Below are 11,860 nucleotides of genomic sequence, written 5' to 3' on the forward strand. Positions count from 1 at the left end.
AGTAAATTAAATAATTAACATATTAAGGGGAATACCGGCACTTGTTTCTTTCCACTTCAAGCACTGGATGCTGAGCTAAATTAGGGCCACAGACCACAGATCACAGATTATAATACAAATACAAAAATTTAATATAAAAAGCGATAAACATGTCATGCTACATACAGTATATTAAAGAAAAATGATTAGATATCGGCATGTTAAGATTTCTCTTAGGTCACCTATTGACTGTCTAAGTCTGTATTGACACACTACTTGGTACGAATTACAATAATGCACAAATGTAAAAAGAAAAATGAAAAGGGGAGTCCAGTGGTGTGGTGGACCGGCCTTCCTCCTTCAGAACCGGCGGGGGGCAGTCTCAATTGGCCTCCCAGCCCGGTCGGGGCACGGCATTCACCTTGTACTTGGCCGGCTGCAGGACCACCCCGAACTTCCCCTCCAGACTGGGCGGCTCTTGGCCTGCCGGCACGGACAGTGTGAACCGCTGAAGGATCCAGGACAGGAAGAGGAAAAGCTCCATCTTGGACAGAGCCTCCCCCAGACACACCCGCACCCCGGCACCGAAGGGCAGGTAGCTGGGCGAGGGCAGGACCAGCCCCGTGCCCTCCTTGTTCAGGAAACGACCTAGGGGGCCATAAAAGAAATGATGGACGATGGGTGAGATCTGGAGCTCGCCAGGTGTAGCTTTGAAAATGTTTCAAATCCCACTTAAAAAAAACATAAATCATGGAAATAAGCCTTTGTGTTACAAGATCCAAATTGCAAGGTTGTAATATATTCATCGAAATGACTCCGTTCCAGCAGGACACCAGCTCAGAGGTCATGTTTGGTTCAGCTGGTGTAACGCACGATAAGTGAGGGAGGACTTCCTGAATGATGAATAGTTGAGTTATAAATGGAATTCTCACAGGAACCATTTCATTCCGTCAGAACTTTCCTTTGTCGAATGCAAAGTGCAACATTCAATGTGAATTGTGCCAAACGCCTTGGCTTGTTTTGCCTTGGACCTCAATTTAGTCAGTAATTATTTTCAGTTTGCAAACTGAAGATTCGCTCTTTTGGCGGCGTGGCTCCTGTCTCCTGACTCGCTCGTGAGTCTTTGATCACTACTTGTAGGCCATAATAATAGATATAGCTGCATGCAGCAATACACTGGGTCCAGTTTAGTCATGTTATGCCGCAGAGCGCCGCGGCCGGGGAGGGAGCGGAGGAAACACCGGCACTTCTGCTGTACGATTGGCTTTCTCTGCTCTGTTTGATTGGCTGTTCGTGTCACATGATGATGTCACGAAGCGGCCCGCTCCCGAAATTAATGAAATTAAGACTTTTATTTACTAGTTTCTTCTCTAAATGTAGATCAAAACCGATCAAACTCCAACGACACCTCAACCATGTCTCAGCGTACTACCGTTGTCAAGTTTCAGATACTTTTAGCCCCAAAAAACGCCAAGATATAAAATAAAATAAGGCTCCGGAAGAGAAGGAACTCTGATAATAATAATAATAATAATAATTAATAACAGTTCTATGAGTTTGTGACTTTAGTGGTTAACAGGATAGCGGTATCGTGCCGTCGGATTATTTGATTATACAAAGTGCGCTGTGGCAGAGAAAAGGTTGGGAAACAAAAATGAAGTCACTGATAAATAACAACGTTAAAAAGTGTGCTTAGTGTGTGTCCGTCCACCCTCACCGGGGTCGAAGCGCTCCGGGTTTTCCCATTCCCTCTCGTCGTGGTGCAGCGACCACAGGTTGATGATGACCCTCGCTCCTTTCCTGATGCGGAATCCTCCAATACTCGGACACAAACAATCAACCAAAATCACATTCACAAATTCCAGGAGAAATAGGAATCCGTAGAACTACAACAGTTCCTAGACGCTCATTCAATAAGTATTTCAATAGTTCGGATCAAGTATTATGTTACCAAACACAATATTAAAATGTATTTAACATTGGCTTTGCTTTTTGACACTTAACACTGAATTGTTTCTGCAAAGACATTGTTCACATTGTGATTCATACTTGTAATGATACACAAATTGCTTTCTTATAAAGATTAATATGAATATATAAAAATAGGCATTTCTTTGGAAGATCCCAACACTGCGCATCATAAAGTCAATGTTAGGATCGTGAATTCTAGTGTTTGTGGAAGGAAGGTCCGTGGAAGGTTCTTGCAACTGAGGTAAAAGAAAATCACACTGGAGAGACGAGAGAGAAGGGTGGCAGCATTTTGACCTCAGGAGCGTGCGTATGTCACTCAGATACTCTGCTGTTAGACGTACCTGGTGTCTGTGAGGGCCACGTGGGGGATGAGCAGAGGGGCCACGGGGCGGATGCGCAGCACCTCCCTGATGGTGGCCTCCAGGTAAGGCAGGCAGCCCCGGTCGCTGAGCTTAGGGGTCCGGTCCAAGCCCACCTTGGTGTCCAGCTCCTGCTGGATACGCTGCTGCACCTGAGCACCCACACGCACTCAGAAATTTTCATATACATTTTTGAATACATACACTGGAAAGCATATGACGAAAAATGTGTTTTCTTAAGGATGGTGTTATCAGTGTGTGTGGTATGGGGTTAGAGATAATTCGAATGTGCATTCTGTAAAACGCCACTGTTCAATCACACCCTAAATAATAATACATTACATTCTGTCATTTAGCAGATGCTCAAACCACTGTACATCACAGTCAAAGCCAAACCGTCTCTTGGAATAAGCAGCGCTAGTAGAGTCAGAGAATCGTTATTTTATATTATTTTTAAATAATAGATAGTTTTTAAATAAAAGACTCACATCAATACAGTGACTGCCGGTTTATAGCGTATGTGATTTTATTTATTCGTTTTTTACACATTTTTATCATACTCTACTAATGCCATTTTTATGTTTAGAGGTGACAATGATGTAATTTGTTTATTTTGTTAATATACATTTTAGGTAAATCATTAGAATGTCTGTATTGTGGTCTTCATTTGCATGAATGTTAGCCACATTTTGTATATTTGCAGATTCTATGCTTAAACGTAACTCATTTAAGCCATCTTCAGCACAGAAACCTTAAAAAAAGAAATATTATGACCTGAGAAGGGTTAACACATTTTTCAAATGGTGTAATGTTTGCTTAAATGTTCTCTTATATTCAAGGTTGAAAAACGATTACAAATAAAGTTTGTAAAATAGATCGATCAGCCCCAACATTAAAACCACTACTAATATAGTGTAGCTCCCCCCCGTGTCGCCAAAACAGCTCTGACCCGTCGAGGGCTCCATGCGAGGCATGGACTCTGAAGGTGTCCTGTGGTATCTGGCACCAAGACGTTAGCAGCAGATCCTTGTAAGTTGTGAGGTGGGGCCTCCATGGATCGGGCTTGTTGTTACAGCACATCCCACAGATGCTGGATTGGATCGGACCCTAACCCCGACCATCCACATGATGTAGAAGAAAACGTGATTCATCAGACCAGGCCACCTTCTTCCATTGCTCCGTGGTCCAGCTCTGATGCTCACATCCCCGTTGTTGCTTTCCGCACTGAACAGGGATCAGCATGGGCACTCTGACTGGTCTGGAGCTACGCAAGCCCCATACGCAACAAGCTGTGATGCACTGTGTGTTCTGACACCTTTCTATCATAGCAGCATTATAACCATCACAATTTGGTCCTTGTCAAGGTCACTCAGATCCTCTTCTTCGCATCAACTTTAAGAACCGACTGTTCACTTGCTGCCTAATATATCCCACCCCTTGACAGGTGCCACTGGAACGAGATGAGCAATGTTATTCACTTCACCTGTCAGTGCTTTTATAGTTGTGGCTGATCTATCGATCTATCTATCTATCTATCTATCTATCTATCTATCTATATATATATATATATACACACACACATACATACACACACACACACACACACACACACACACACACACACACACACACACACACACACACATACATTATGTTCATAAGAGGATAGGTCTTACCTGTGGGTGATGCAGGAGGTAGGCTACAGCCCACTTGAGCACGGTGGTGGTGGTCTCCACTCCGGCTCCGAATATGTCTCCCACCGTCATGAGCATATGGTCGTCGCTGAGCCCCAGGGCTTCGGCGCCGGGGTGCGCCGTATTGTGGTTGTCGGCGCTGCGCTTGGCCCTCAGCAGAGCGTCCAGGAGGTCACGCTGGACGTGGTCGCTGTAGTCCGCCTGCGGAGGGGGAGGGGGAGAAGAGGGGGCGGGAGAGAGAGAGAGAGAGAGAGAGAGAAGATAAATATCAATTAAATAAAGAAAACTTACCTTAACAATTCTACAATGCTGCAGTACTCAAAACATATTTATGATAAATAGATAGATACATAAATAGATGGATGGATGGATGGATGGATAGATAGATAGATAGATAGATAGACAATAAACAAGGAACATTTCTAAATATACAATAAACCAAAAGAAGAACTAAAAACAGAAACTGATATCAAACTATGAATCAACAGCAAAGAAATAAACAACAACAATCAAAAGAATCCAAAAATAAATAATAAACAACAACGATTTAGCAATACGTAATAAACTACAAAACAATATCTTCAAATATGTATCGTCACGTCAAAGTCAAGTTTGCTTCCATAACCGTTCATCGCAGCACAGTCTCCAACGGCTTCACCTACAGTATATACCGTTGTGATGTTTCATTGCATTAAGCGACATCATTATACCAGAAATAAGTTTTAAAAACGGGGACGTGGCCGTTGAATGCATCGGGGTTCACAACTGGCAGCTCACCTTGTGCTCGTTGTATTTCTTCTGCAGCAGCTTGTCTCTGACAGCCACGCACTCCTTCAGGAGCCGCAGACCCGCGTTGGGGAAAACCTCAGGGAGGGAGAGACATGTAGGTGGAGTGGTTATACAAAAACGTGGTTACGACGGCAAAGTGTCGGTCATATTAGTTTCGAATCAGAACCAGCCTCAGAATAATGGAAAATAACGAGTTTATTCCACCAAGTCCCACAATTATGAGCAAAACATAAACAAAGCATACATATTGTTGAATTTGAAAAGCATTTCACGGCGGCACGGCCCACCTGCCAAGCTTTTTCTGTGCCCTGGTACTGACCTGCAGCCAGGGGAAGATGTCGACCAGGCTGTCCTTGGCCACGGTGTCCACGATGCCCTGGCTGTAGCGCAGCATGGCCTCGAACTCGGGGTCCCCGCGGCGGTAGGACGAGCTGAAGCACAGGCTGCAGATCACGTTGGTGACGGCGCGCGTGAGCTCCGGGGACAGGTCCAGGGCCATGCCGCGCGACGTCGCCTCGCACATGACGCCGCACAGGAACTGGGACTCCCGGCAGACTGAGGAGGGTGGGAGTGGGAGTGGGGGTGGGTGTGTGAGTGGGAGGCCGCCACATTTGGTTCAAGTTAAATCCCTCAAATCTGACTAAGAGATGTTGAAAGAGGTGCGTTGGGTGCACAATAGTCATGATTATCCTTCGTTGTAGGAACTGGAGGACCACCAAAGACGGTGTCCTTATTCCCGATAGTGTCTACAAATACGGTAAATGGATTCTAGTGTCTGACAAGATTAGATGACTCACTGATTTTCTCTATGGAAGCGGAGCCTTCTCCAAACATACGCAAGGCCCTGTGGACGATCTTTCGATGGAACCTCCACGTGGGGCTGTAGTCTCCGAAGGCGATGTCTTTCCCATCTCTGGTCAACACATCGGTGGTCACCTTGATCCGACATGAGGGCACAGTCAGAGCCAAGCGGGAAGGGGGTATACACTACGCACGGTATAGCACGACAGCTATAAACCATAATAATAAAGTTACACGGTCGAGAGAACGAGGAATCTATACGTGGAGAACATACCCGTGTGATTTCTTTTGCCTGGCGTCTTGGATTTTTCCTGCGACGGTGACTGCCTTTTTCCCCCGCTCCCTTGTACTAAATTGACTGTTACGACGGCAACAGCAGATTTTGTCGTTATTTCCCCTTTCGGTTTGGCCTGGACTTCTTGTATGGATTGTACGTGAGACTATAATTGTCGAGACTAGACAATGGGATGGAGCTGAACTGGCGTGTGCCTGTCTTAGGGAAAAAATGCATAAGGTTAACTAACTAAAGAAAAAATGCAAATACTTGCAGTGTACATAAAGTACTAGCTGTTACTGTTTGAGTAATGGCAGCTGACATTGCTGCTGAGGAGCGTTGGGAATAGTATAGCAGGTGAAATCCTCGCTGTGTGGAGCTGTCAGCGGCTGCACTGAGAAGGGGCGGAGAGGCCCGTTTACATGGGCTGTGGGTTATGGGGGCACAGCCTGTAATCCAGAGTTCAAGTTTACCGTTGTTCATGTTGTCGGTTTTTGTTTCTCAAGTGCAAAATGATGTTCTTTTTCTATATGGGAATGAATGCATATGTTAATTACAACGAAAATTGAGGTCTGGCTTAAATTTACACCCTGGAATTGTAGAGGCTTACAGAAACGTCAAAAAAAGGTTTAACAGGCAGGGCATAGGTTGAAAAATATGCGCTCAAAGATTGTGTTTCTACAAGAAACACATCTACTGCTACGAGACAATTCTAAAAATGTGGAAAGATGGCAGGGATAAATATTTTCAGCTTCTTCCTCTACACATACATGGGAAATTATGACTTACACGTAAATAAATACTCTCCCCACTCAGAATGTAATTGAGGATTAAGCTGGATAATACGGGACAGTACAAGGTAGACTTCTATCTGGAAGTCCGAACTTAGTCAGTGTATATGACCTCATTGATGTTGACCCAAAATTCTTGAATAACTTGTTTTTAACCCTTTCAACACCCACTGGTAATAACATAATCGCTGGGGACTTTAAATCTGAATAGAGACCGGTCATCAAGTACTGATCAGACACATGCAAAGAGTAGGAAGACCATTACATACATTTTTTAAAGAGCTAAATATACAGGATATTTGGAGGGAATTTAAACCGGATGCTGTTGAATATTCACGTTACTCTGCTACTCCTCAATGTCACTCCCGCATGGACCCTTTTTTTCCATTTCTGCAAATTGAAATTCCTAAAATACAGGACTCAGGATTTTGGTTTCGGACCATTCGGCAAACTAGTGGGGGGTCCATCATGATGACCATTCTATACTTAAAGATATATGGGAAAAATTGGAGAAGTGATGAGACCCGTTTATACATTTTATTGAACATAGAGACCTGAGGAATAAATATATAGATTAAGATCAACCTTTGTTTTATGGTGTTAGGGTTAGAAAATTCCTCGTGTATATCATTCTGACTGTGCCTTTCGAAAACAATGCTTGATATTACATATGACTGTATATATACTTAGTGTAGGTATATAGATATACATCGGGTATTACTTTCCCTCTTTCCCCTTGGATCCAGTTGTGCATTGTATTTTTGTACTTTGCATTGTTTTTGTTGTCATTAAAATATCAATAAACATAAAGTGCATTGTGTCTCTTACAGTTCTGGGTCTTCCTGCGAAGGTCCTCCCTTTCTTCAGCAGAACCTCTGTGGCGTGCATGTGATGGTTGACGATGACAGCGCTGTGTGATCCCATCATGAGGGAGTAGGTCTCTCCATACGTGGCCTGCAGCTCCTGGAACAGCACGTGAGGCGGACGGTCGCCCCTCAGACTCAGCAGGCTCCCGATGACGGGGAGCTCGGGCAGGCGGGGAGGGCCCCCGCGGCCCCGCACGGCCGCCCTGAGCTTCACCTGCAGCACCAGCAGCGCCAGGCCCACCGCCGAGAAGAGCAGGACACACAGAATCCAAGCCATGGCCTCCTGTCTGCGCGCCGGGGCGAAGGAGCCGTGCAACAGTCCCGTGGGAGGAGAGCGCGGAATGCACTCTGACGCCCGTGAGACGTTGTTTTGTGCGGCTCAGTCAATGCCATATCCTTGACCCCCGCAGGGTTTGGGATGAGTTATCGCTTACTGGCGGTGCCAACCATAACAAGATAACACTCCGCCTTTGATGCACGTACTGTACATGATCTGTGTTTAATATTTGTCTGTACCCTATTGGAAGGGAACTTGTGTTGTATGTTTTCTAATTCTCATTTGATTCCTGTAATGCGCTTTAGGCGGGTGTTTTTACGTGCTCTACAGAGAACATTTACGTTGAAATTGACTTGAGAAAAAGTTTTCGCTTTAAACTGAAAACGTGTCTAACACGCTGCACCATCACAGCTTCTCCACCACATTTTCGCGTTTGCCAAGCAGACCTTTGACACCTCCGACACACCGTAGTCCGTCCAAACGGAAACAGGAAGCGCCATGGCTTCTGCGGAGACCCAGCCGCGGTTCGGCCAGTCTGTCAAGGGCTTGCTATCCGACAAAGTGGGCTCCTGCAGCGGGGATGTGATCGCGCTGACCCGCCAAGTGTTGAAGGGATCCCGCAGTCAGGAGGTAGAAACTCTGCAACCCGTGTTCGCTGGAGTTGTCACAGCCAAGGCTCATCACTGCTAAAGCTAACAGGCTAGCAGAGAAGCCTGCAGCGATTAAAGACGTGTATTTAATTGCTTTTTTGCCTTTGCAACATTTTATAAATGCGTCCCTTTTCCAAACTTCCATTAACCAGTCAACTATATATTTAATATTTTGCATAATATATTTAATATGAAAAACTCATCATAGCCTCAATGGCTGGGGGTGTGTAGTATACACTGTGTGTGTAGTATCCACTCTGTGTGTAGTGTATACAGTTTTGTAGACATTGTGTGTGTAGTATACACTGTGTGTGTAGTATACACTGTGTGTAGTATACACTGTGTGCAGTATATACTGTGGAGTATCCACTGGGTGTGTAGAATACGCTGGGTGTATTATACACTAAAGGGTTTTGTATACACTGTGTGTGCAGCGTATACTGTGTGTGCAGTACACACTGATGGACGCAGTATACACTATGTTGAAAGGCGATAATGTGTTCTCCCGATGTCTCATGTAGTTACTGGGTCAAGCAGCCAGGAACATGGTGATTCAAGAGGATGCAATTCTACACTCTGAGGATGTAAGTACTGCATGTGACCAGATACAGACTGAATGGAGGATCATAATGTTACAAAGATATTTTCTTTCCCTGCTTTGCCAGTTGTTACGAATGGACGCATTCAAGCTTCACAGCCTGTCTTTTCTTGCAGAGTCTGAGAAAAATGTCCATCATCACCACCCATTTACAATATCAGTAAGTACTGAAGGCCAAATGCTCATAAACTAATACAAATAAACATTTCCTGCATTAAAAAAAAATATATATATATATTTATTATTATGTTGATTATTATTATAATTTTTTTTAATGCAGGGAATGTTTATTTTAAATTGTAGAAATGAAATTCGGCACTGATTCTCATCGTTCTCTCTCTCCTCCAGACAAGAGGCCATCCAGAAGAAGTAAGTCTCAGCACAGAGTTACTTGGTTAGATCTTAAAACAACAACAACAACAACAACAACAACAACAACTGTCCATACAGAAAGCCATCACATGACACGTTATGCTCATTGTCCCGTCTCACGTTTTATCTGCGTTCTTCTAGCATGGAACACTCAAAAAACCTTCAGGATCAGCTGCGACACTTGCTGAAATGAGACGTCAGCGGGGAGAGTCTGGACCAAAACCTTGGAGCTCGTATCGCATCCTTGCCACCAGCACACCTGTCTTTTTTTAAATAATTTTTTTTAATTATTATTTTTTTAATGGCTCAGATCTAGGAGAATAACCTTGTTTTTTTGTTGCTGTTTTTTTAATGTTTAGATGCTTAGGAAACTCCAGATACACAGGTTTGATCTGCAGGTGGCTTCAAAATGTATTACTTTTGTTTTCCCACCACTTTAGTGTTTTATTTTTGATGAAGTTTTGAATGTACTACACACTTTGGCTCTTATTTATATCCCTTATAAAGGTTACAATTGTATGAGTAATCCGGCTGCATGGTCGTGCATATTTATTTTTGTAATAAAATAAACATGAACAAATAACTCACTTCAGACAATCTACAGTCAGATAAATTCATACCATAATACTTGAGGATTTACTTAAAACTTGAAAGCAAGGCAGAGGTGTGGAACAAACAATTAGATACCAGTGATGGAAAGAACTTTGTTACTGCACTTGAGTATATTCAGTTTGGGATGCTTTCGACTTTTACTCGTCTATACATGTCTAGCATTGTGATGTTGCGTTCGCTTTTTATTTTTATTTTATTTTTTTTATCTAAGTCCAGGGCCTTATCAAACAGCTCATTTTGGATTTCTCATCAATGATTCGTTCATTCCATATCCTGGAAATGACTATGGCGCCACCTATACAACAATAATAAAATTAAAAGATGTAATTAGGATCTGCACTTCCTGTGGTAATATAGACTTATATCAGGGCATCAAGTGCTTTTACTTTTGATACGTCAGTACATTTGCACATACTTATACTTTTATGTAAGTAGAAATGTCAATTTGGAACTTTCACTTTTCCAGGGAATAAGTTTTTGCCAACATTTCTGAAGGTTATCTGTGGTAGAGTACTCTGACCTTTTACCTAAGTATGTAGAGCGGGCCAACTTTGCAAAACTAATATGGGAAATCCCTACAATTTAAAGCATATTGTTGAATGTCCACCATAAGTATTTCTATCAAATGCAACATTAAAAATCTGCATCCTAAGTCACTGAAAGACTGGAGTGAGGATCTCGGGAAATGAGATGTCTTGAGCGTCATGCGTGTGGAGCCTATCTGCAGTGTGAAGGCCAAGCAGCTGTCTGCCCCGGAGAGCGGCCTCGACCGCCAGTCCCCAGCACAGCGTCCCCAGCTGGTTCGCGCAGGACGTGACGGCAGCGTATCGCGTTGGGAGATAGGAGAGGCCGTTCCTGAGCTGGAGGTGCCATCGTGGCTCGCAGTGTTGCGGGTCCTGACGACAAAGCTAACTGGGGAGGTGGTTCCTAATCAGGGAGGACAAGGTCTACGAAGGTAAATATGTTGCAAAGTGGGAGAGCTTATTGAAAAGGATGTGCGAACCCGCTCTGTTCTCTCACTTCCCAGCGACAAGTGAGTTTTGCAACACAGTTATCGCAGGAAGTCTTGCAAAAGTCAAGGACCGCAGATTCGACATTTTGTGAAGTTGTAATGACCATTTTGAGAAGATGTGATCACAGTTTTGTGCTTGTGATCCTAGATTTCCTAGATACTGGAAAATGGCTTAAAGTAAAAAAAAAAAATTTGAAAATATTGGTATTTTCATCCCAATATTAAATGACACATTGGTGAAATGTTTCAATTCAAATTCAAAATACAGGTGTGTGTGAATGTTTATTGTGAGTGAAAATTTCAATATACATGTTGAGATTACAAGCTCTCGCGTTTTGCAACATAACCAAAACCAAAACCCTAACCCTAACCTCCTGGTGGCAATTCAGCTATGAGGTCTATGATGACTTTGCATTTGTGGGTTTAGTTGTACTTTAAAGTCTTGAGCCAAAATAATATATATATTTTTTTCCCCTATGAAGAACTTCCCATCCTATCACGCCTCAATGTTGTGACCATGTGTACCAAGACGTTGAGAGTCCTGGAAAATTATATTGCTAAATTTTAACTACATGTAAGTGGAATACTAGAAGGATTTACTACACTACTCTACACCTATTATTTATGTATCTTGATCTGTGTATGTGTTAGCTTTACACATGCCTGCTATAAAGCATCAGTCATCTCCAAGCAGGTTAAACAATGGATTATTTCACTTTATGGGTATTTATGGATATCGTTATGTGGCTACAACAGAGAGAGCGCATCTAAAGAAATCGGTTTACTGAGAGTGATCATTGATTTGTTAACTGAGT

General features: G+C 43.2%; 2 protein-coding genes across 2 annotated transcripts; one reads left to right on the forward strand and one right to left on the reverse strand.

The window, feature by feature from the left end:
• Nucleotides 1-361: 361 nt before the first annotated feature.
• Nucleotides 362-7,801, reverse strand: cyp17a1 (cytochrome P450, family 17, subfamily A, polypeptide 1; the record flags this gene model as incomplete). Its single annotated transcript, XM_080017071.1, has 8 exons — nucleotides 362-627; nucleotides 1,697-1,800; nucleotides 2,292-2,461; nucleotides 3,986-4,204; nucleotides 4,781-4,867; nucleotides 5,112-5,347; nucleotides 5,590-5,728; nucleotides 7,487-7,801. 8 exons carry the CDS (start codon nucleotides 7,799-7,801, stop codon nucleotides 362-364), a joined length of 1,536 nt encoding a protein of 511 aa, XP_079873197.1.
• Nucleotides 7,802-8,295: 494 nt separating this feature from the next.
• borcs7 (BLOC-1 related complex subunit 7) lies at nucleotides 8,296-10,008 on the forward strand. The gene is made up of 5 exons (XM_080017019.1): nucleotides 8,296-8,431; nucleotides 8,973-9,035; nucleotides 9,166-9,209; nucleotides 9,398-9,418; nucleotides 9,563-10,008. The coding sequence occupies exons 1-5, from the start codon at nucleotides 8,300-8,302 to the stop codon at nucleotides 9,612-9,614; spliced, it is 312 nt and encodes a 103-aa protein (XP_079873145.1). The 5' UTR covers nucleotides 8,296-8,299; the 3' UTR covers nucleotides 9,615-10,008.
• Nucleotides 10,009-11,860: the final 1,852 nt, after the last annotated feature.

Source organism: Zeus faber, assembly GCF_960531495.2.
Source record: "Zeus faber genome assembly, chromosome: 16".
Lineage (NCBI taxonomy): Eukaryota > Metazoa > Chordata > Actinopteri > Zeiformes > Zeidae > Zeus > Zeus faber.